Source organism: Muntiacus reevesi, chromosome 3, assembly GCF_963930625.1.
Source record: "Muntiacus reevesi chromosome 3, mMunRee1.1, whole genome shotgun sequence".
Taxonomy (NCBI): domain Eukaryota; kingdom Metazoa; phylum Chordata; class Mammalia; order Artiodactyla; family Cervidae; genus Muntiacus; species Muntiacus reevesi.
Window position 1 is genome coordinate 210,887,396 of NC_089251.1, and position 25,586 is coordinate 210,912,981.

General features: G+C 38.4%; 1 protein-coding gene across 6 annotated transcripts in view; it reads left to right on the top strand.

The window, feature by feature from the left end:
- The window catches only part of R3HDM1 (R3H domain containing 1), an 89,368-nt gene extending 66,880 nt beyond the window's left edge, over nt 1–22,488 (top strand). For 5 of the 6 annotated variants that reach the window (XM_065931452.1, XM_065931447.1, XM_065931448.1 and 2 more), the window contains 6 exons: nt 14,450–14,553; nt 16,567–16,739; nt 18,181–18,325; nt 19,738–19,820; nt 20,188–20,272; nt 21,150–22,488. In XM_065931452.1, coding sequence (XP_065787524.1) covers nt 14,450–14,553; nt 16,567–16,739; nt 18,181–18,325; nt 19,738–19,820; nt 20,188–20,272; nt 21,150–21,511 — 952 coding nt within the window. In that variant the 3' untranslated portion in view covers nt 21,512–22,488. Of the gene's footprint in view, nt 1–14,449; nt 14,554–16,566; nt 16,740–18,180; nt 18,326–19,737; nt 19,821–20,187; nt 20,349–21,149 lie in introns of all 6 variants that reach the window. The other variant, XM_065931450.1, reaches the window with a different exon arrangement.
- Nucleotides 22,489–25,586: the final 3,098 nt, after the last annotated feature.

A 25,586-nucleotide genomic window follows, 5' to 3' on the forward strand; every position in this document is an offset into this window, starting at 1 on the left:
GCTCAGAGCAGCCAAAAAACCGCACACTCATGAGATTGCCCTTCATGCAAAGCAGTTACTATTCATTGACCAAAGTAATCACTGTTTAGAATTTGCCATTTATCTTTCTAGCACTTTTTCTACTTTTAAGTAGATACATGAAAAACTTTATGGTTTGAGGAGAGAGGATTGGTGTTTCTGTTTTGAAGTAGATTAGGGATATTTTCATTTGTGTTTCAAAATTCATTTGTCACTGAATTTTTCTGCATGTGTTGAATTATTTTTATGAATATTTTGTTTGTTATCTTGCTTTTTTTCATTGAATTTGTTAGCCTTGAACATCTTTTCCACAGAGTACCTGAATTTATCTGTATTTTAGACTCCTGATATTATCAAGTGTTTGTGATTTCTGAAGTATGAAATTGATATGATAAAGCTTATTTTTTTTGAAAAAAATTAGCTCTGTAGCAGTCATTAAGAAGGACTTGAATTGGGTGGAGACTACAAGGAGAAGTGTTGTAATTTAAGCGCATTATGTGACAGGTTGCTCAACTCTGGTGGTAGCAGTAGGAAGGGAGGAATTTTGAAAGAAGAAATGAATATTTGGTGATAATATAAATGAGAATTAAAGGAAAATTTGAGATACCTTGGTGGAAAATGTCCCACTTGCAACCATAGAGAATCAGAGTTGGAAGTTAGTGTCATTGTAATTTGGATTTGTTTACTTACAAGTTACTTACTAGATCTAGGGTCAGCACACTATTTTGTAACAGACCAGACAGGAAATATTTCAGACTTCATAGGCTAAAGTATCAAATTATGGGTAGTATTTTAGGTATGTATGTAACAAGAGAAAACATAAATTTCCAAAAAATTTTTATTGACAGAATTCAGAATGAAGTAATTGAGCACAATTTTTTTTCATACAGCCCTACTAATGAGAAGAATGGAATTACTTTAGGTGAGGGACCATTCTTACCTTGCAGGCCATTAGAGAGCGCCCTGGTCCTGGACTTTTTAATTATTTGTTAGATTTTTACAACTTTCTTCCTCAAGTAAATTTTAAGCTTTTTCAAATTGTTTCTCAAAATCCATCCTTTCTTCACAGCCCAAGAATTTGACTGGCTTGCCATTCTATTTGATATTTCTCGAGGCCATAGGTAACCTAGATAACAAGTGATCCCCTGAGATAGGCCAAGTTTAGGAAAGTTTTGTGTTAGAATTACCCCCCCTGGCATATTCTATATATTTTATTTTGTGAATAATTTCTGTGCATTGAGAGTGTGCTGATGTCTGTGTTTTACTAATCAATGTTGGGGCAGTATCAGGCATGTTGATGAAAGGATGCTAAAAACGACATCCTCTTGATTTCCGTTTTCAGCCATGATATAGTAGGGACCAAATTTAAAATTTGCCTTAAAAACTAGAGAAACATATGAAACAACAGTTTTCATTAGGCAGTTAGGGACAGTAAAACCTGAGAGAGGGAGAATAAACAGTCTTAACCATTACCCCAGCTTCCTGCCTGCAGAGTTTCAAGCCACACCTCAGTGCAGGGGAACCCAAGCAAGACCCTTAAGTTAACAAGATGGAATTCAAAGTCCAAGGAAGCCAAGGTGGCTTAGAGTTTACAGGGCAGGATACTGAAGAGAAGAGAGTTGCAAAGAGGTTGGTCTGGCCATCTAAGTGGGGTCCTTTTGAGTCTGAGTTGATTGCTGACCAGTGCGTGTATGTACAAAACCTACCCAATGCCAGGGAAAGAACACCTCAAAAGAAACAAGCAGAACAATCCCTGAACCTCACACAAGGACAGGAATAGTTTATATTCCTACCAGCCCACATGTCAAAACCTTGTAATACAAGAGGCAGTGAGTAGAGTACTTAAAAGAATACTGTGTCAGTAGTGGAGGACAGTTAGCCTTAGATGAAAAGCTGCTCTGGTCCTGCCTTAAACAAGCAGGACCCAAAAAAGATTAAATTGTGTCCATTTAACTGTGGCTCAGAACAAAGCTCAAAAATATTATTAAAAATTCAAGGATGTCCAGCACTCAACAAGGTTAGATTCATAATGGCTGGGATCCAGTCAAAAATTGTCAAGTATGCAAAGAAGTAAGAAACAAAGGCTTATAATGGGGGGGGGGGGAATCAGTCAATTGAACCTGACTGAAACGATGCCAGTATAAAATTCAGACAGAGGAAACAGACTGGGGAAAAAATGAACAGAGCATCAGTACTTTTCAGCCTAATGCATGTGCAGTTGGCATCCTCAAGAGAGGAAGAGGGAGGACCAAAAATATATTTGAATAATAATGGCTGAAATATTTCAAAACTTGTGAAGATTATAAACCTGCAAATCCAGAAATTTCAACAAACTTCCAGCAAAAGAAATATGGAGGAAATTTCTTAAAACTTTATAAAGGGAAAATTATAAAAGTAGCCAGAGAAAAAAGAACATTACATATAGAAGAACAAAGATAAGAATTTGGTAGACTTCTTGTTAGAAACAGTACTATTTCAGATGTGCAAAAACTGAAAGAATTAATCACCAGCTCACCTGCACTGCAAGAAATTCTAAAGGAAGTCTTTGAGACAGGAAGAGAATTATACCAGATAGAAACTGGCTCCACAAAAGAATAAAAATGAAAAGTCAAGCACTATACTGACTGGGAAAGCATATATTTGAAAAAGTTCTTAGTATATCAAGAATCCTTAAACCTCAATAATTAAAAAAAAAAAAAAAACCTTCAGAAACAATTTATTTAAAATGTGAAACCTACCTATGGAGCACTACTACACAACAGTTGACATTAATGGTGAGGGAAAGTGTGGAGACTTGGTATTCTTAATCCAAATGGAGGTTACATAGTTTTATATCATATAGTTCTTTAAGATTCTTCATATTTCTGGGTATTCTTGTTGTATATATGTTTCAAACCCTTTAAATAGGTAATAAAACCACTTAATTATGGGGGGAAGACTTTAAGAGCTAAAAGTCAAGAGAATGGGAGGACAGGAATCCAAGACAGTAGATAGAGACAGCTTTTGAGAATTGCATCCCTAAGCAGGAGCATTGAATTTCAGCAGTATATGGGAGGGGAAAATAAGGTTAAGAGAGAGTAGTCTGTTCTTAATTGAAAAAAGAAGTCTTTATATGCTGAAATTGAAAAACAGCAGAAAGAGGTATGTTGCTATAGGAGAGAGGGAAGAGCAGTAAGGTCCCCAAGAAGGATGATAGTAAACACTCAAATGGAGGTCAGTTAGCCATATGTAAGATGTAGAGGATTCATATGTGGTAAATGGGGAAGCAAGCAGAGTGCATGGGTAACAGATATTATTACGTAGATAGGTGTGGTGAAGAGCTTGTGAAAATACTTAATTACTTTGCTTTTGTCACTGATATATAAGATTCAAGATAGGCATTATCAAAGAGTAGATGAATGTTTTAAAGGTTGTTTTAATATAAAGATTCAGCACAGTTACATCAAGACAGATTTTTAAAGAGAGAGCATCAAGATACGGGTAAATGTGACAGATGTCTAAAAGCTTACAAGCATTTTTATCACCTCTGTATGTTCTAGAATGGTTATATTGCAACTCTACACATAAACAATACATGGAAATAAGTAGTTTACCCACTTGGCAAGAACTAGTGATAAATTATCACATAAGAAAATATTCACCAGCTATCTTAAGAAATGAGAATTAACGTGCCCATAACCCCAAAAGGACAAAACACTTAGCTATACCAAGATACTAAGCAAAGACAAACATTGCTGGGTTCTGGGCATATGAAGCCCGTTTTGTCCATAAATCAGTCTGATGACATTTAACAAAACGCAGAACTCCTGTCCTTTTTTATTCTGTAATTCTGCCTCAGAGTTGTGCCACAATTATTATCCCACCCCCCAAAAAATTAAAATTGCTCCAAACAAGTTGTAAAAAAGCGTTGTTACTTACAGGAAACTCCAACAGAAATGATCCAAAAGAAATACGAAGTAACCTTTGAATGGTTTAAACTTTCATTTATCTCTCTCTTTTTTTTTACTGCTAGACTGATTTAATTTGGTTTAAATTCTCATGGAATTTACTCAGGTTGTCACAGGTGGTGAACCAGTTATTGGGACCGGTGAGATTCAGAGTGCTTTTTCTTTGTTAACTGTTTCATTCTTTTTATTATTAATGAATTAAATGTTGTGATACTCAGACTACTGCAGTCCCCAAATGGATTATATGGATTACTTACAACATCTTCAAGGAACACAGCACATGTCCGCCAAGTAATATTCAGGAAGCTTCTTTGCCTGTCATTGGCAGTAAGATGTCAAATGGTTTAAAAAAGCAGAAAACCAAATGGCTTCTTTCTTTTTGTTGTTGTTTTTTGTGTGTGGGGTTTTTTTTGCATTTTTTTTTCTTCAAACGACTTCTTAGAAACACATTTTCTTGCCATCTGTTCTTGGATTTTCAAAGATATCATCTTTTGTAGCTGATAAAAGCTGTAGATATGTGGGGCTTGCTTTTCAGGTGAACTAATTACTACTTAAGAATACATTGGGTCCTTTCCTCCCACAAAAAAAAAAACAAACAATAATTTGAAATAACAATCATAATATTTGCAAAACCATAAAGAGAAGAGAGGAATGATGACAGTAACATTTTTTAATTTTGGTACTTTTTATTTCATTTTCTTGCCTCATCGCCCTGGCTAGAACCTTTGTGTTATGTTCAGTACACATTGTGAGAGCTGACATCCTTGGCTTCATGACTGGAGAGCATTCAATCTTCCACCTTAAGCATGATGTTAGTTGTGGATTTTCTTTTTTTTTTTTTTTTGGAGGGAGGATATATTAATATTTTAATACATATGTATAAAGATACAAAATTAAGGCTCTTCATTCTAACAAAAAGTTAGAAACATGGTATATTTATACCATACATTCTCAACAGGGGCAATGTTGATAGCTTACTTTGAATGGTGTTGGATTCTTGATCTCCAAAGAAGATTTAGCTTCGGGACCAGGGACCAGGCTTGATCACTCAAGAGCTTTTGTATAGCAGAGTTTTATTAAAGTATGAAAGGGGGCAGAGAAAGCTTGTGACATAGACATCAGAAGGGGAACGGAGAGTGCCCCAGTTGTGGATTTTCTGTAGGTACCCTGTATCATATTGAGAAGAAAATAGATATTACATTAATTGATTTTCAGATATTAAATGACCCGGGCATTCCTGGGATAAGTCACATTTTCACATTTATAGTCAAAAGAGATACTGGTCTGTGGTCTTATGGTGCCCTTGTCTGGTTTTAGTTTTAGGATAATATAGAATGAGTTGGGAAGTTTTGTTTTCTGTTTTGAGAAAAAAAGTTTATGAAGAATTATTGTTAACTTTTCTCTAAGTGTGATAGTGATGAAGCCTTGTATGCCAGGGTGTGTGTGTGTGAGTTGTTTTATGATTGCTACTTCAATCTCTTCATTTGTTATAGGTCCACCCTGATTATCTGTTTACATCTGATTATCAGTTTCTACTTGAGTTTGTTTTGGCAGTTTGTATGTTTTAGGAACTTGATCTATTTTCTTGGTATACAGTTTTTTATACTATTTCATTATCCTTTTTATTTCTGTAGTCTGTAGTAATCTTTGTTTCTGATTCTAGTAATTTGAGTTTTCCCTACTTTTCTCTTCGTGAGTTAAATAAAAAGTTGTCATTATTGATCTCTTCAATGATCCAGCTCTTGGTTTCTATTGATTTTCTCTTTTCTGTTCTCTATTTTGTTTATTCCCATTGTAATCTTTCTTATTTACTTCCTTTGGCTTGCTTTAAGCTTGGTGATCTCTCCCCCAGGCCGCCCCCAGTGTCTTAACATGAAAATGAAGATTATTAATCTGAGATTTTTTTTTAAATTTTATTTACTTATTTTTGGTTTTACTGGGCCTTCATTGCTGCATGCAGGCTTTCTCTAGTTGTGGCAAGCAGAGAGTAGCCCCCACTCTCCCTTTTGTGGCGCATGAACTTCCCATTTTCTATGCCTTCTCTTACTATGGAGCATGGACTCTGTGGTGTGCAGGCTTCAGTAGTTGTGGCACACTCCTTGTGGGTAGCAGCACGTGGACTCTAGAACACATGGGCTTACGTAGCTGTGGCCCACAGCCTTAGTTGTCCTGTGGCACGTGGAATCTTCCCAGACCAGGGATTGAACCCATGTCCCCTGCACTGGTAGGTGGATTCTTTACTACTGCACCACTGATGAAGTCCTTTCGTCTTTTTTAATATTGGCATTTACAGATATAATTTTCCTTCTAAACTCTTGCTGTTATGTTTTCATTCATCCCAAAGTATTTTCTGGTTTCTCTTTTGATTTCTTTTTTGGCCTTTTGGTAGCTTAGTATTGTAATGTTTAATTTCTACTTACGTGTGTGCGTCTCAACTTTATCCTACTATTGATTTCTAATTTCATTTCTTTGTTGTTGGAGAATTTATTTTGTATTATTTCTATCCTTTTAAAATTATTGAAGTTCACTTTATCACCCAGCGTATGGTCTATCCTAGAGAATATTCCACGTATACTTGAAAAAATTGTAAATTCTGTTATTGTTGGATACACTGTTCTGTAGATGTCTGTTTGGTCTAATTAGTTTGTAGTGTTGTCCAGGGTTTCTGTTCCTTATTGATCTTCTGTATTGTTGATCTGTTCCTTACTGAAAGTTTAGTATTGGGAATTCCCTGGCAGTCCAGTGGTTAGGACTCCACACTTTGACTGTCTTGCGCCTGGGTTCAATCCCTAGTTGGGGAACTAAGATCCAGGAAGCTATTAAGAAAATGTTGTATTGAAGTCTCCAACTACTATCATTGAATTGTATATTTCTCCTTTCATTTTTCAGTGTATGTTTCATGTATTGCTCCGTTAGTAGGAGCTGATGAGTTTATAACTGTTACATATTCCTGATCTTTTTTTCATTATGAAATGCTTTATCTTGTACAGTTTTTCTCAAAGTCTGATTTGTGTGATATTAATATAGACACACCAGCTTTCTTGGTTACTGTTTGTTTGATGTATCTTTTCAGTTGCAGTTCAGTCGCTCACTCGTGTCCAACTGTTTGCAACCTCATGAACCGCAGCACGCCAGGCCTCCCTGTCCATCACCAACTCACGGAGTTTACCCAAACTCATGTCCATTGAGTCAGTGATGCCATCTAACCATCTCATCCTCTGTCGTCCTCTTCTCCTCCTGCCTTCAATCTTTCCCAACATCAGGGTTTTTTCAGATGAGTCAGCTCTTTACATCAGGTGGCCAAAATAATGGCGTTCAGCTTCAACATCAGTCCTTCCAATGAATACCCAGGACTGATTTCCTTTAGGATGAACTGGTTGGATCTCCTTGATGTATCTTTTACTGTCTTTTTATTTTCAGCCTTTGTGTCTCCTATAGACAGTATATATTAATAGTTGAATCATTTTTTATCCTTCTGTCATCTGTCTTTTGATTGAATTATTTAATGCGTTCACATTTAATGTTATTACTGATGTACTTGCTTTATGTCTCCCATTTTGCTTTTGTTATTTATCTCCTTTGTCTAGAGGGGGTTTTTTTTTTTAGTGTTTTTTCTAGGATCTATCATATGTGTCTTAACTTATCCAATCAACTTCTGTTTTATGCTAGCTTAGTTCTACTGAAATAGAGAAAAGTTACTTCTACATAACTGCTCTTTTCCCCCTCTTCTCCTGATACTTTTTTTTTTCCTGATATTCTTGTTACGCATATTATATTAATGTTACAAACACAATACATTGTTATAATTACCTTACCATCAGAAGATATTTTCTTAGCCCATACAGGTTTGTTCCTATCCACATCCTTTGTGCTATTATTGGCACATATGTTACATTTCTATATGCTATAGGTTTGACATTACATTATGTACATATTATTTTATACATTTGCTTCTTAAATCAGAAGAAAGGGAAAATGTTCGTTTCTACTGTCTTTCCAATCACATAAATACCTGTACTTGGTTGTGTTAGTCTGTTCAAGCTGCCACAACGAACAGTCATAGACTGGGTGGCATAAACAACAGAAATTTATTTTCTCATTGTTCTGGATACTGAAAGCCCCAAATCGAGATACCTGCAGGGTTGCTACGTGCTGAAGGCTCTTCCCTGGGTTTGCAGATGGCCACTTTCTCATTGGGAGCTCATTTGTCCTTTCTGCAGTGTGTCCAAGCAGAAAGACAGCAAGCTCCCTGATGTCTTTTCTTGTCAGAGCACTAATCCCATTGGACCAGGGTCTGACCCACATGACCCCATCTAACCCTAGTTACCTCTCCATGGCCCCATTTCCAAATACCGTTATATTAGGTTAGGGCTTCAACATGTGAATCTGGGAGGGATGCAAACATTAAGACCATAATACTGTACTCTCTGTGTTTATACTGTAAGGTATGTGTACCAGCAACAAATTCTCAGTTTTTACTTACAGAGGAAAGTCTTTGTTTTGCCTTCATTTTGGAAAATAGCTTTACTGAATTTAAGAATCTTTGCTGACAGGTATTTTTCCTTGACCATTTTGAGTATGTTATCCCACTGCCTTCTGACTTCGGTTGTGTCTGCTTAGAAGTCAGCTGTAAATTTTACTGGGGTTACATTGTAAACACCTAATCATTTTTCTTATACTGCTTGTGTTTGATTTTCAGCATTTTTACTGTGGTATCTCTTTGGGTCTCTGCATTTATTCTGCTAAAAGTTTTTTTCAGGTTCCTGGATGAATAGGTCTTTTTTTTTTTCTCCAGTAAATTTGAGCTGTTTTCAGCCCTTATTTCTTGGAATATCTTTATTGCGCTCCTCTCTGATAATCCCCGTTATATGTGTATGAGTTTGTTTAACAACGCCCCACATCTCTCTGGAGCTCTTTGCTCTGTGTCCCTTTTCCTCTCTGTTCTTTAGCTTGTGTAATCTTTCAGTCTGTCTTCAAGTTCATTTATTCTTTCTTCTGTCAGTTAGCATCTGCTACTGAGCCTTTCTAGTGAATTTTATATTTTAGCAGTTTTTTAACTCCATCATTTCCATTTGGTACTTTTTAATATAATTTCTCTCTCTTTTATTAATATTCTCTATTTGTTAATGCAGCCTTGTCACCATTCCATCTTTACTTCCTTAATGATGATTTCCTTTGTTTCTGTGAACATGTCTATAATGTTCTACACTATGTATGGTCTTTCTGATAAATGTGAAAAATCTTTCTCTCAGACAGCTTCTGTTCCTTGCTTGTGTCCAAAGTAGGGGTTACACTTTCCAGTTTATTTGGATACCTTGTAATTTTTTTAATTGGATATCTTAAATAATGTAGCCAGTCTGGTTATTGCTGTTCACTTGTTAATTTGTTCACTGACTGACTGGATTACTTAGTGAAGTCTGTTTAAGCTTCCCACCACACCAAATGTTCAGCCTCTGATGTTGTTCCTCAAGCAGAGAAAACTACTTTGGGTATCCTCACAGTCATCCTAGAATCACGGTGGTTTTGATAGGGCTCCTGTTTCTCTTTTTCCTTGACAGCATCCACTAACTGCCAGCTGATTACTCTGTTGCTTCCAGTAATGCTCTGACTCACAGATTGCTCTACAAAGTAATTCAGTCAAAATCGGGCTCCTTTGAAGGAAAAGTTTTTGTAGTCAGTATTTGGTTTTTATTCTGCCCTAAGAAAGAATCATTCCTGCTGTATGTTTACCTGTTTCCCTCCTGCGAACTAGCAGGCCTACAATTTAGCCTGAATCTTACATCTCCTCCCAGTTGTCTTTATCACACCCACTCCTGTTCTTGAAGGGAACAGCTGCCCACTCCAGTATTCTTGTCTGGAGAATTTCATGGACAGAGGAGCCTAGCAGGCAACAGTCCATGGGATTGCAAAGAGTCAGACAAGACTGAGTGACTTTGACTTTTCACTGTTCTTGAAAGCACCTGTAGGTGTGAACATTTTCTCTGTCTGTTACAATTGAAGACCATTCTTTTGAGAAAACATTAGATGCTATCTGTTTTATGACCCGTTTTCTGCCCAGAAATCTCTGAGCCAGGGCTCAGAAGCTGGGGGTGTGGACAGTGATTAGCTTTTCTTTTTTTTTTTTTTTTGGATTAGCTTTTCTTGAAATAACATCCTACCCTATAAGCTGAGAACTTGGTGGAGGGTGAGGAGACCATAGCCTAGGATCACTGGCATGAAATCACCACTTCATGAGATGGGGCAAAGGTGATCTGACCAGAACCCCAGTATTCTCAGGACACCACACCCACAGTAGACCCTCTGTCCCACACATGGATGTTGAAAGAAAAGGAGTTCCTATCTCTCACCTTCATTCACTCAGGATTTAGCTTCAGCAGCAGGTACCTGGGAGCAGGATGAGAAAGCTGACATAACCACTCCTAGGAAGAAACCCTTCCTCTGGGTGTTGTGGGGAGAGGGAGCTGTGTTCTTTGCTGGAGTGATCTTGAGTAGGCTATATTTCACTGAGAGAGGCAGGAGGGAGCGATATTGTTTCAAATACCAGACTCATCTTTCTTACCAGCTTTTCATAGATGTTCTTGAATAAATGTTTCTATTTTGCTTTTCATCCTTAGGATCATTTCTATCACCTTTAATAGCTTTCACCAGTCTCAGTGGGGAGATAAGATGAGTAAACTCAAGCTGTTGTGCTAGAAGTCATTCTCTAATAGGTGAAATTTGATTCAAAAAATAAGAAATTATATTATTTGGCCTCCTATCTTTTGAAATTATTTTAAAAGATTTTATGAAGCTGTTTGAGAAATGGGATGCCTCTTCTCCAGCTATATCACACAGCAGGTGTACAAGCATCATCCTGAGTGCCAGTGGCAATGCGGTCTCACTGTAGGAGCAGACTTAATAAGTAGCTAAGGTATTGTCAAAAAGAGCACCTTAGGACCAGCTGTACTAAAACTAAAATTACTGTTTGGTGAATGTCTTCTACCACTGCAGTGAGCCAGTAAACTGATATATCCATAGATCCACTGACACAGGTGCTTGATGAGAACCAGTTGATACTAGCGGGTTAGTTAGAATATGGTCCATTTCAAACTCAGTCATTCACCCAGAAGCACCATAGATATCTTTGTGTTTGATTGTGTTTGATAATAGCTGCCTGTAAATTTCTCAAACCAAAGGCATCTTTTATGTAAAGTCTGCAGTGCAGAGCTTCTGGTCTCTTTCAAGTACTTGAAAAATACAAGTTTGTTTGTAAGGAAAACATTAGCCCTTACTGCAATTACTTTGCATCCCATCTATTTTTTAAAGGAAAATAATCCTCTCTTTGGGCAAGATCTCCCTTTTATCCTCTCAGTTGCCCAGTAAAACATGAACTGTGTTTCATATCCTCTCTCAAAGGACTACATTCCTCTATAATTAACTACTTGCTTTAAACTCATCATAGAATACAATTATGATATGTCTGTAATCCATCACCTGCCAGAGGCTTACATACTTGCTTCCTTTATCATCCTGGCAGAGTCTTACAATTCTCTGGATTCAACAATTTGTCTTAACTGCCAGGATACAAAGTAGATTCAGTTCTCAGTGAAAGCAACAGTCTTATCCTACATGTCCCTACATATTTTTTGTTTTGTCTCTGAATTATATTTACTCTGTTTTTTAGTCTACATAGTTTTGTTTTGTTTTCCCACTATTTAAGATTGAAAATAGGTAAACTATAAATGAAATACATCTAGGAATAGAAGCATTTAACCAGAAAACCTAAAAAAATTGGCCATTTGCATTTAAGGGAAAACTCCAGATATTGAACAATAGAAGTTTTACTTGACATTCATTTTCATTAATTGAGCATATTAGTTTGGTCAAATTCAAATTGATTGAGGGCTTATTTATATTGTCCTAAATAGATACCCTCATCATAAAAAATAAATTAAGTGAAAATCACTTTGAATTGCAAAAGACTTATATGGCAGAAAGCTAATATTTTCTTCCAGAGAGAACAAACCTGACTGAGGTCTGTCCTTCAGATGAATTGAAGGTGGTTTATATTTCAGAAGATCACAGGCCATACTGTGACTTCTGAAGAAGATTCAGATTATTAATTGATACTAAATCCCTGATACAACATTTAAAAGTAGAACCTTGCAAGCAGTTTTCATAGAGTATTTTCAGTGATTATAAAATGCATGCATGTGTTTTTGGAAAATGCAAAAGCAAGTATAAATTATCAGGAATTAGCAAATATATCTACAACCCTAAGGTGACTTCTGTTGTCATAGTCATACCACATTCTCTCTATCTTTCTTCTCATTGTATGTAGTTTTAGGGCTTCCCTGATAGCTCAGTTGGTAAAGAATCCGCCTGCAATGTGGGAGGCCCCATGTCAATTCCTGGGTGGAGAAGATCCTCTGGAAAAGGGTTAGGCTACCCACTCCAGTATTGTTGGGCTTCCCTTGTGGCTTAACTGGTAAAGAATCTGCCTGCCGTGCGGGAGACCTGGGTATGATCCCTGGGTTGGGAAGATCCCCTGGAGAAGGGAAAGGCTACCCACTCCTGTATTCTGGTGTGGAGAATTCCCTGGACTGTATAGTCCATGGGGTCGCAAGGAGTCAGACATGACTGAGCGACTCACTTTCATGTAGTTTTAACATAGTTAAGATCCCATTGGATTTTTATCCCAATGAAGAAAGAAGAACCTAAAACTCCTTCCATCCTATGGTGTAGCTTTCTATTCTACCCAGTCGCAATACATTTTACAAACTATGCCTGAGCTGTATTATTTCTGCAGGTGGCTAATACTCATAACTCATTCTGATCATAATTAGCATCAGTTTAGAAAGTACTACTTTTCCATTCTATCATATGGCCGAAAATCACTTTTTATGAATTCGTCCCTATACATTCCTTTCTTGTTCCCTTTTATTGAACTACACTGAGTTACTGCCACAGAAAACAGTAGAACTTTACAAATTATTAATTGGAGACTTGGCAGCCTGAGTTAGAGAATCATTTATAAACTTTTCATTACAGACATTTTTAAATACACATTAATGTAAACAGAAGTGCACTGAAGCCCCGTGTAGCATCACTTAGTTTCTACATTTATCGATTAACAACTAATCTGTTTTCATTTAAACTTCTACTTCATCCTCCTCTCAACGTTATTTTAAAATAGACCGAGGTATTGTATTATTTCATTTTTGAGTATTTCATTATAGGTATCTCTAAAAGGTTTTTTTTAACCTACCTAGCTTAGGAGTACTATTTCACATTCTAAAAAATTTAACAATTAATTTCTTAATTATATCAAATACCCAGTTGGTCTTTGTATTATCAACTACCCCACAAACACGGCTTACGTTTTCACACATTTGTTTTGTAGAGTGTCCCAGAGCCTGAATTTGACTGACTCTGTCATCATGGTGTTAGCATGTCTCCCTGTATTCTTTGTGATTCAATCATTGGCTCGAATGTGTATTTTTGATGCAGTTATGTGAGATGTAAATGCAAAACGTGGTTAAAGCTATATTAAGAAATAAAATACTTATGTAAAGAAAGTTGACTTAAATGATGAAAAAAGGATGGTAACAGGGTTTTATAGTAAATGAAGATTTCTAATTACTTTAGAATTCTCAGAATTCACAGTATTGCTCTATGATTTTCACTCTTTTCCTGAAAAATTGCTAAACAGGGAAAACCTTAAAGACATATTTTACAATAACAGCCTTTTATTTTTGTCAGTATTTATATTAGAATGTCAGAATCATGTTCTAGTGTTTATTTTATTCCTTATATATTACATTTTTTAAGGATTAAAACCTTTTTTCTGTCTCATCATTGTCCAACTGCATATTTTCTTTTCTAAAGTATAGCTTAATGAGATTCAAATAAAGTACTTTTTTATTTTGTAAAATTAGTGAGTTTTATCTTCTTTTTATTTTTTATTTTTTTATTTTTTATTTTTATTTTTTTAAATGAAATGGCTTATACATTTATTTTATTTTTGGCTGCACGGGGTCTTCATTGTTGCACATGGGCTTTCTCTAGTTGCAACAAGTTGTGGCTGCTCTCCAGTTGCGGTGTTCGGGCTTCTCATTGCGATGGTTTCTCTTGTAGTGGAGCACCGGCTCTAGAGTGCTCGGGCTCAGAAGTTGCGGCACACAGACTTATCTTCTTTTTAAAATGATTATTTGAACAGTACAAAAACCCTATTTAGAATAACTTTTAAAAGAATAAGAGCAATGAAATCAGCAGGTTTTTTTTTATATCTGTTATTGTCAAAAACAAAGTGATTTTTATTCAGAAAGTAGTTACATATAACTCACAATTTAAAAAAGAGTTAATTTGGCTTGTAGTAAGCTTACTACTTGAAAAATAATTTTATTTAAATAAATTTACAGGACTGTTCATTCAAAGAATCTTTACAGTCATCTCCATCTCATTGTGCTGTGTTCTTGTGTTTGTTTGATTTTTTTCCCCCATAGCTCATCAGTAGGTTACTTGCAACATCCAGGATCAGAACAAGTACAGTTTCCTCGAACTACTTCACCATGCAATTCCCAGCAGCTCCAAGGCCACCAGTGTGCAGGTATGAATAGATAATTGGGGCCGGGGGTGGGTGGCGGGGATGGTTTGTCCAATTGAGAAATAAGTCCCTTGGACATTTCTAGGAGAAAAGGTTTTCAACCTGTTAGGTGCTGAGATATGCCCAGGGTACTCAGGGCGCACGAGCAGTCAGATTTCACAGGTTCAGTCCACTTCTTCCTTCCCCGCTGCCAGCAGCCCTGCCCTCTGACTCCCCTGAGGCTCTCCTTCCTGCCTGCCTCGTCATTACTGATATCCTCTAGGACACTTTCTTTCATTACTCTTTGGGTCCTCCCTCGGAAATTCAACCACTTTCCAAGCTTCAACCTTGACTTTCGCCACTGTCTCCCAAATTTGCTTCTGCCACGACAAGACCACATAGCCAACTGCCTATTGGACATTTCCTAACCAGGAATATGTCAAAGGCACTTTAGATTTAGTATTTCTCCCTTTTCATCCCTTTCTTCACCTTCCATATTGGCATCAATACAGATTTCAAAATCCTAACTCTCTTCTGTTCTCTTTCACACTTCAGTTGTCACCATTTCCTCAAATCTGGTCCTTTCTCTCCTTTCCTCAGTGCTTCTGCTTTTGCTTTTTTTATGTTATCTGCATACCCAGCCTTCCTCCTCCCCAACACATACACACATAGATACACAGTTCAAGAATTATCGTCCTGAAACAGATGTCTCTTCATGTCATTCCTCTGAATTAAAAATTTGCATATATTCTCCATCTCCACTCCCTGGCAATTAAGCCTCCTATTTATATCAGAATTCTATTTCTAGAATGTACTATGCTTTTTCGTGCCAAAGATACTTTTGTACCTATTCTTCCCTCCTCCTGGTGTTGCCAGCCCACCATCCAGTTGCCAAAATCCTGCGTGTCTTTAAAATTTGACTCAGAAATCATGTTTTCTGCAACGTCTTACTCGGTCCTTAAAACTGAGTTTGTTGCTTTGTTTTCTCTGCTTCCTTAGTTTCTTAAACAATCCTTTATCATAAGACCATATTTTATTGTAATGATCTGTTGACATATGTAATCTCTCGAGGAAACAGAGAAACAATAGATGATTATCAAATATATGACTAATAATGGCTGCATCGAATGGGCTGCTGTGGCCAAGGAGAATCTTGAGATACTCCTGAGCAGGCAGCCCTTCTGTGGTGTACCTGCCCAGGTCAGGTTGGTGCTATTCCTGGGGAACTGGAAATTACCAGTACGATTCCTGCAGTGTAAACAGTGGTCCTGGAGGCAGGCCCCAGGGCACCTTACCTTACCCTGAAGTGGTGAGTGGCAGCTACATCCCTAGTACTAGTAGGGCTACAGTACTGATGCCACAACAGGAACAAATCAGATAAGACACTGTAGTCCACTTGTACTGAACAGCTGTCAGGGGTTGATAGCTATGAACAGCTATCATGTGATTATTTCAGCTCTTTTAAAGTCAGCCAAAGTGGTCTTCCTAGCCATTTTCAAATGAGAAAATACAATAAAAGAGGGTAAATAATTTTCTCTGAGTCAGAGGACATTTCAGAGCACTGAAATTATGCTTTCTCAATCCCATATGCCAAACTTTTCCCTACCACATGAAGTTGATTCACTCAAAAGATGACTTTTTACCATATATCCAAATTTCTGTAGGGTACTCCATTTTCCCAGTTTTCCTTTATGTATTTAGAATAATGTTTATTTGAAAATAAATTTATTTTAAAAATTAAGCACTTTTATAGGTCATATCACAGTTGTGCTACTCTCTACTAGGTCTTTTAGATAATTGAATGTTCCTGACCGATTATGTTTAGGATAAGTAAGATGTTTAGGTCTGCAGAGTCAATTTCAATGTTTTTTTAAACACACAACATTTGTATGAAGCATCAGAGCTTAAATCTGGCTTACATAAATAACAATAAAATTTTCGTCAGAGATATAAAAGTATTGTCATTATCTTGGTGTTTAAAGAAACTAGCTATTTGCTAAAGTATGCTAATTACTGGGCCCTAATTCTGATTTTCAGCTGTGCCACCTCCTCCACCTGGGGGCGGAATGGTGATGATGCAGCTCAGCGTACCAAACAATCCACAGTCTCGTGCCCATTCACCCCCACAGTGGAAGCAAAACAAATATTACTGTGATCACCAGAGAGGACAGAAGTGTGTGGAATTTAGTAGTGTGGACAATATTGTTCAGGTAAGATGCTTCTTTTGTCTATTATATTTTTAAAACTTTCAACACTTAGTCACATAAAATTGACCAACCTATGACTTGATGCTGAATTTGAAATCTTCTCAAACAGATTAGTAAAGAAGTTTGGACATTCTCTATAGCCAGATAATTTAAATACTGTTTCCCAATGTTTGCTTAGTTAAACATTTTTAAATTTAGAGATTAAGAAGATAAACTAGATCTGAATTTTATTAAAGAAAATGAATTAAGTTGCTGTCTTGCCTTTCACATATGAACTGTATTTTACTGTAACCAGAAGGTTGATGAGGGAAGGCTCTTCATCATAGAAGAAATGCAGTCAATAAATTTAAAAACAATGATAGAATTTTAAAAGCACTATTTTGGAATCCTATTAAAGTAATGAACAAGGGAACATCAAAAACATCAGGAAAAGATTTTGGGGAAGCTTTCAATAAGTAGATTAGGCAAACAACACTTGAAGCAACTGATCAATTGTAGCATCAAAGTGGGCCCAGGTTCTATCTCTGGTCAAGAAACTAAGGAATCCACAAGCCGTGCCTGGGCGGCCAAAGAAAATAGTACCTGAATCTAGTCAAGCCTCTCTAAGTCTAGCTATTAATTTACAGAAAATACAGGAAGAAAATAAAAAACAGTTTATAGGTACCACAGATATTTTATTGGACAAATTGCCTATTTCTTTAACAAACAAATGGCATTTTGAATTGAAGGGTGAGTCTATTATGAATTTAAAAAGACTCAAGAGTTCTAACAATCAGATGCAATGTATGGAGATCTTCCTTGAATATTACTCAAAAGACATTTTGGGGCAAAAAATGAATAAATATATTCAAAGTGCTAAACTTAAAAAAAAAGAAACTGTCAACCAAGAGTTTTATAACTAGTAAAACTGTTCTTTAGAAGTGAGGGGAAAATTAAAAAATTTCTAGATAAACAAAATTTGAGACCTGCCCTACCAGAAATTCTCAAAGGAGCCACTGCAGAGGGAAATGAAAGTATAATACTAAACAGTAGTATGAAGCCATGCTAGGGAGAAAAACTCTCAGTTAAGTACATGGGCAATTTTAAAAGCTAGTAAAATTCTACCAGTATGGTGTATAGTGTATATTTTCTAAAGGAAAAGTATCTACAATACTATTTTAAAAGTACAAAAGTAAAATTCAAAAACAGGAAGTATAGTCTGTTTCCATTTTTGTAAAGTAGATATATGGATACGTATGCATAGAAACAGTGTTACTAGTGTTTATCCTTGGGAATTGGAAATTATAAATTTCTGTACTGTTTTAACTTCTTAAATAACAAGTACCTATTATAATAATGTAACGTGTACATATTTGTAGTCAGAAAGAATAAAAATTTCTGTCCAAAAGGAACTCTTAGAAAACCCTGACTAAAATACTGGCCTGTTTTCTTGATATAATTGCAGCACAGTCCTCAACTCAGTAGTCCCATTATTTCACCAGCTCAGTCACCAGCACCAGCGCAGCTGTCTACCCTGAAAACTGTCCGTCCCTCTGGACCACCACTTTCCATCATACCCCAGTTTTCTAGACCTTTTGTCTCTGGGCAAGGTAAGTGTAGAAAGCTAGTCATAGCCTCAGAATTTTAAGACATCCATTCACTCCCCGTCAATTTGTAATTTACCTGGTACTGCTACTTTTCCTTTTCCAAAGGACTGCATTTTCACCTTCCTTGGGCATTTTCATTTGTTACCGTTTTCTCTCCTGATCTTAATGTTTCATCACAATTAATAATTAACTAGTGGTACTTCCTTGGGGCAGTACGCTGGTTAAGACTCTACACTTCCACTGCAGGCATCCCAGGTTTGATCCCTGGTTGGCGATCTAAGATCCCAAATGCCACAACTAAGCCCTGGCACAGCCAAGTAAATACATAAGTAAATATTTTAAAAATAATAATAATGTCTTAAAGAATCATTAAAAAGGAGAGTAGTATCTGTATTTTTAAGAACAAGTTATATGGTAATTTCAAAAAGGAAGACAAACAGGTGTCCAGTAAGCCGTTGAAAAGGTGCTCAACATCATTCATTGAGGAAAGGAGTATTAGCATCTCAATAAAATACCACTTCACTCCGTTTTCGTGCTTAAAATTGTGTCTGGTCTCAGCACTAAACCTTCCTGTTGTACCTGCCCTTCAGCTAGTGTTTAAGAAGGAGCAAGTATGTCGTGGGTGTGTTCTACCAGGGAGCTTCCCAAGCACCCTGACAGTGTTCATCAGAAAAGAGCTCCACACAGTGGCAAGAGGCTCATGCCTCGCTTGTCTCTGTTAGGAAACTACCAGGAGAAGCACTGTATGATTTCCCGAAGATGCTCTCTTAGCACCCACCCATAACCCTCCTCCAGACACTGAGTGTGCTACATTTGGGGTCTTACAGTTAAAATGAGAATACAACAAATGAAAACATTACTCTACAGACAAAACTTTTGCAGTCAGCATGTGTGAAGCGCTTCCCATGGGGTGACTCTAGTCACTAAGGTGTGAAAGAAAATATATTTATAGTAATTAATAATGATTTGGGGGAGATAGCTTCATGTTTTTCCAAGGTTTCTTTTTTCCCCTGAATGTATGTTCTGTTCACTTTTAACCATCAGAGAAAATGTGGATTTTAGTATCTCAGATGGGCGGAATGAATTCTTACAGTTCCTTTGGAGGATTTCACTTAGAATGTTAAGGTTTACAGAGAAGTTTCTCTCCATGCTAACTTTTCTACAAGCTCCTCCCACTAAACCTCCTCCATACCTGTTGTTATTAGTCCCTAGTGCTTGTAGGAGTTTTTCCCAGCTCTTTGAAGGATATGTGGAGGCTTTTAATTTTTAAAAAAATTATGTTAGTACCTCCACTTTTTTATTCGATTTGGTAGAATATGTTCCCTCTCTCATCCTGAGACAGCTGAGAAAACTCTGTGAAGTACTCTGTACCCGAGTAAAGGAAAATGAGAAAATGTTTTTTTATTAACTTTCAGGAGATGCCAGATACCCGCTACTTGGCCAGACCCTGCAGTACAACCCTCCTGCTGTTCTGCACGGACACATTCCAGCCCAACAGGTGTGAGAGCTGCTGCCTGACTTCCTGGGCTTTGTTGGCTGCTGAGAGCGGGGCGCCCTGGCCCTACCGAGAGCAGAGTGAGGGAGAAGGTGGTGCGGGCATCAGTTCCCGGCACAGCTCAGATATGAGGGGTTGGAGGCGGGCGGCAGGAGGCATTGGGTGCCATTACTTGCAAAAGACTGTCAGCAAGTGATGGGCCAAAGTTCTGCTGCCACTGAGGCAGAATTCAGAAGGCCTGGAGGTGGGTTTTTTTTTTCTTCTAAGGTACAAACCCCAGACTGAGTGCAGTTAGTTGTTAAGTGGTCAGACACTGCAATTACATTTTGCAGCAGCATCAACCTTATTTCTCATGTTTGTGGATTTTCAGGGTCAATCTGGCAACAGGCATGGCAACCGAGGAAGGAAGCAAGCCAAAAAAGCTGCCTCCACCGACCTGGGTGCAGGAGAAGCAGGTGTGTCCCCAGGAGGCATCCGGATGTGCTTCTGTAGACTGTTGGCCTGAGAGTCTTAAACTGCCACACCACAGAAGTGGGTTTCCTTGTCTAGAATCCTACACAAAGTCTTAGACAGTTATGCTGTCTATAATGCAGGCTTCTTGAATGTTCTTTTAATTCTGTCTCATTTCGGGTCTGGGAGTACTGAAGCAAAGGTAGGTTTAGGAGTGCAGGGACCAAAGGGATTCGAAAGAGATGTGAGAGAGGAACAGGTAGGGTGAAATGCATTGCCTCTGTATTCTTTGAGAAAGGAAGTATTCTTTACACCCTTCAGGCAGTATAATCTGAAGAACAAATACGTTGCCTTTCTATGGCAGAGGGCTTTCAAGTCTGTACCTTAACTTTCTATTCAATAGCTTTGGGTTTGTTAGGGCAAGTGCTATTTTTAAAGATAACATCAGAATACTTCCCTTGTGGTCCAGTGGTTAAGGCTACACTTCCAATGCAGGGGGCGTGGGTTCCGTCCCCTGTCAGGGGACTAAGATTCCACATGCCTCACGACACAGCCAAAAAATAAAAATTGAAGATAACATACAATTTGACAATGGGAATTCAAAGTTCAGGAAACTGTACCCAGGAGCACACACCTAGTTTGAAGAAGCCACTGCACAGGCTGCGTTTTGTATGTGAGGCTGTGAGTGTGGCTGGTGGCATGGGTCTCTCTGCCCCCCTTGCTTGGGGGTAAGTAAGAAATATTTAGAAGATGGCCATACCAAGCATAACTTTGTGGATTTGAGTGGTTTCAGAAAATTGTGTTCATTTCCTGTGTCATTTGAGTCTGCATTCTGCCCACCTCTTGGTAACAGGGATTCATTTTCTACCTTTTCCATTCTAGTTGTTGGGAAGGTCTTGGAAATTACTGAACTACCAGATGGAATAACTCGCGTGGAAGCCGAGAAGCTCTTTGGGGAACTCTTTAAAATTGGCGCCAAGATCCGGTGGCTCCGGGACCCTCAGTCCCAGCCCCAAATGCGCCGTCACCCTCTCTGTTGTGGCAGTGGTGACAGCACTGTCAACCCCGAACGCTCGAAACCCAGTGACTTGGCCTCCACGTACACCGTCCTAGCCACATTCCCCTCCATCTCCGCTGCGCAGAATGCATTGAAGAAACAAATTAACTCGGTTAACAAGTTTAAGCTGAGAACAAGCAAGAAGCACTATGACTTTCACATTTTGGAAAGGGCAAGTTCTCAGTAACAGCCACCTCAGCCCCTTGGCCTTTGTGGTCCCCCCATCGTCACCCATCTTTAACTGGCTTGGTATCGGGAGCTTCTGTTAACACAATAGAGACTCCTAAGATGTGTGGTCATGGCGTTACAACTTCTGAAGACAGGCCGGTGATCCAGCAAAGGGGAAAAATACACGTTTCACCCCAAATGACTGTAGGAATCCACATCAGAATGATACAGAGTTAGCAGCTTTTTCTGAGGAAATGCTGTTCAAATGCCTCCTAACTTTTATAGTTATTTTGTTTTATATTTCTGAATTCTTGTATCAGATCCAAAGCTCTATTGTACAGCAAATTATTCTTCAAAATGAGTACCACCAGTTGCAACCTGTATTTCTTTTTTGCAGCCAGCACAGTGTGACCCGACATAGAATTTGGGGGAATAAGAATGCAGGAGTGGAGTAGCCAAGTTAAACCACATACTGTCTTTTGGGGGGCCCAGTAGGTGACTAAGGAGAGCTCACAAACAGGATTACTCTTCCCCTGTATCTCTAAACACAGAAACAATTTCCAGAAAATAAAGAATTCCCTCATAGGGTCCTTTCCTTATTCACTTAGGTCATATGAACACTGTCAAGTAAATTATGTTCTTAACACATCTTAATCAAACCACTTAGATTCAAAGGGGAATAGGAATCATTCTAGGCAGGAAAATACTTTCACTTTTTTTTTAAAAGTGTCCCTCCGATAACTAAATGCCACTTATTTGCATTCCCTTCCTTGTGGATTTTTCTTTTTTTTTTGTCACCTGAGGAAATGCATTTGATGAGTGCTGGAAACTTCTTAAGTAGTTTAAAATGTGTTTTCATTGTTTGCAGCGGATCACTGGACATCAAAGATTCATTGCACTTATGAACAAGGAACCTTTTTTTCAATTTGCAAGGCTGTACAATGTGTGCTGATGCAAGCCTTTTTCAGTTCAAAAGAATAAATGTTTACAAATATATTCCCACTTTGTCTTTTTTAAATTAAAATCACCTTTTTAAATGAGTCAGTACGGAAGACTTAACCTATCTTGAAGATTTCAATTTCAGACTCAGGGAAGATGAAAGACATTAAATCCCCTCACTTTACAAATACTCTAAAGCATCAGTTTCTCTATGGGAGTGTTTCTTGTGGGTATAACTCATGTCATTTTGTCCTCAGTTGTAGACAACTGTGAGTATGAATGAATGTATAGTGAGACAGCTGAAAATAGAACATTGTGACCATTTAGGTAAAGAATTTGTGGGTTTAGGTGATGTTTTGAGCACCCAGTTGTCCAGTTTAGCTCAAGTTCTTTATGGAAAGCTTTCCCCACTTGTCAGCCCAGCAGAATCTAACTGGTAGGAAACCCAAAATGGGGGCGAGGGAAAGGGGATTCTGCCATCTGCAGCTTGCCTGAAGCCTGGCTGGCTTCCAGCCCAGACTAGGGGTTTATTTTTTACAGCTCAAGAGCAGTAGGTGTTACCAGGCTCTGGTACAGATGTTCTCTCCCTCTAGAGCATCTGCAAAGCCCTACTTTGTCCCAGAGGATCCCAAACCCACCGCTTCCCCCTGCACACACGCAAGCTGGTGTGTTGGCAATTATGGATATTGTGCTCCTGAAAGCAGAAGTGGGAGCTGCCTCTAAACCAAGTCAGATTAAGGAGCCAGACACAGAGAAAGAAGTAGGAAGGAGCACTGTGAAAATCACTCACTTCCAAGAACTGTTGAATTTTTAAATTTTTGACTGTAGAGAGGGCCAACATTGCAGCAGGAATTTTTTAATCATGGGGGTGGAGACAAAACTACAATCCTATGATTTATTTCAGTTCTCTGAATATTCTCTTTAAGTTTTGCTGTAGAAATCCTGGTAAAGTGAGGGGTTATTTTAATTGCAATATAATTGACATGTATTCATTTCAGACATATGACATAACAATCTGATACTGAAAGATGTTGATCGCAGTAAGTCTAGTTAACATTCATCACATAGTTATTTTTTTCTTGTGACAAGAACTTCTAAGATCTGTTTAGCAACTTTTAAATATACAAAACAGTATTAATGACTGAGGTCACCATGCTGTACATTAAACCTAAAGTTTTGCTCTAGACACTTGGTTTACCCTGTAGGAGTTGAAGACTGCCCCGAGGAAGGCAGAGCTGAAGCTATTGTAATGTCAGCCCTGAGCCTTCACCACCACCATCTCCCCACCCCTGTCCCCAGACAATCACAGGTCCCCGAAACCAAGGAGCCTGCCACTAAAAAACAACTGTAATGATTAGCTTTAAAATTGGCCTTGAAACTTTAATGTGGACATATTTTAAGTGACCTGTTGATAAGAGTCAACTAAATGAACACCGTTTCTAATATAAGGGCAAACAGCACATAATTTTTCATAATCGTTCTCAATTGTGTCCAAAGATACTGAATTCACATGCTTAATACTTGCTTTAGAATTTTTGAATTATACTTAGATATATAAAATCCTGCATGTGCTTTTAAAAATACATATATCCAAATTTCCACACCCCAGATACGCATTACAAAAATACACATGCATTCCCTCAACTATATTCTCCTGTTCTTTTTGATCTAGAATCTAATTTCATCTGCAGAAAAATGTTGGGAGGAGGAAGTACTCAAAGGAGGCATTTAAAGATGTGATTTGGTCCAAACTTTAAACCTTCACCGTGCACCACAGTCCTGGTTGTGGGTTTTCCCAGAGCACTGACCGTATTTAGGGGCAGACAGTACTTTTACCAATAAGATGAGTTATTTGTATCTGTATCAATATTAGCAGCTCCAGCAGCCCCTTTGGGAATGATGGAGGGCATCTGATAACTTTGTGGGCACTTCTGCCTCCTTATGTATTAGGAAGCTGAAAGTAAAGGCTTACAGGTTTTTAAGCCCTTGGTCCACAAAGAATGTGAATAGATGTGCTTGTGCATCTGGAATACAAAGTGTGTTTGCCAACAGTAATTTAAAAGAATTAGCTTGTCACCTGAGCTAACAAAGTAGGTATCTGAACCCTCCCCCACACTAAGAAATTGGGTTTTTTGATCCCACCAGGGAGGGACCTATGGCCTGTAAATAGTGAGGAAACCCACAGGTCTCAGTAGAGCCCACAGTGCCAAAATAGCTTGGGAAGAGGCAACCCAGCCCATCCTCAGCTACCGCGGGAAGCCAGAAGAGGCATGCTCCATGTGTCAACAACTGAAAAAAATGTGAGTACTGAAGCCAGCAGAGGGCAGCCAAGTTCCTGTGTGAAGGTGGCCAGGTCCCTCCCCACTGACCAGTCTCCTGCCCGCACAGCATGTGATGGGGCCTGGTACGTATTGTTGGACACAAGTGAGTGATTAAACAACAACGGTGCATTGTGTGTTGTCTTCAGAGATGGAGAGCACCAATTCCCGCCGCCTCTGGTGACCAGTGTGCACGCATGATGGTGGCAGGATTCAAAACTGGTCGCGTGTTGCTTGGAAATCTTCAAGCCTGTATGAGCTGATGCTAAAAAAGAACCAGAGACTTGCATCCATTCAGCTGGTGGCCCTCACCAGCCCAAGAAACAGATAGATACAGGCGCTATTTATTACCCTATGGCCACAGGTGCTCAGGTTGTGTTTTGTGTATTTGTTCCTCACTTTTCCCCTTTTTGTGTCTCCACTCTGGATTTTATTTCACCAACATGAGAATATTGGAGGAGTGTAAGGAAGAGACTGTAGGAACTTCTAATCAGAAAACTGAAGATGTTGGTTCTTTGCAGGGGGAGAGAGAATCATTGAAATACACAAATCATTACCTACCTTAACCCCTACCAAAAAAAAAGAAAAACAGCACATTTTCAGTTCTTTCTTGCTGCTTAGCAGACCACCCACATTTAGTGGTTTACAGCACTAATCCTGTGGGTCAGGAATTTGGGCAAGGCTTAAAGAGGACAGCTTGGCTCTTCACCTGATACCAGCTGCACTCAGCTGAGCTGGGCTGGAAGTTCCAAAGTGAACTCAGGACTGTTGTTCAGTTGCTAAGTTATATCCGACTCTTGGTGACCCTGTGGACTGCAGCATGCCAGGCTTTTCCTG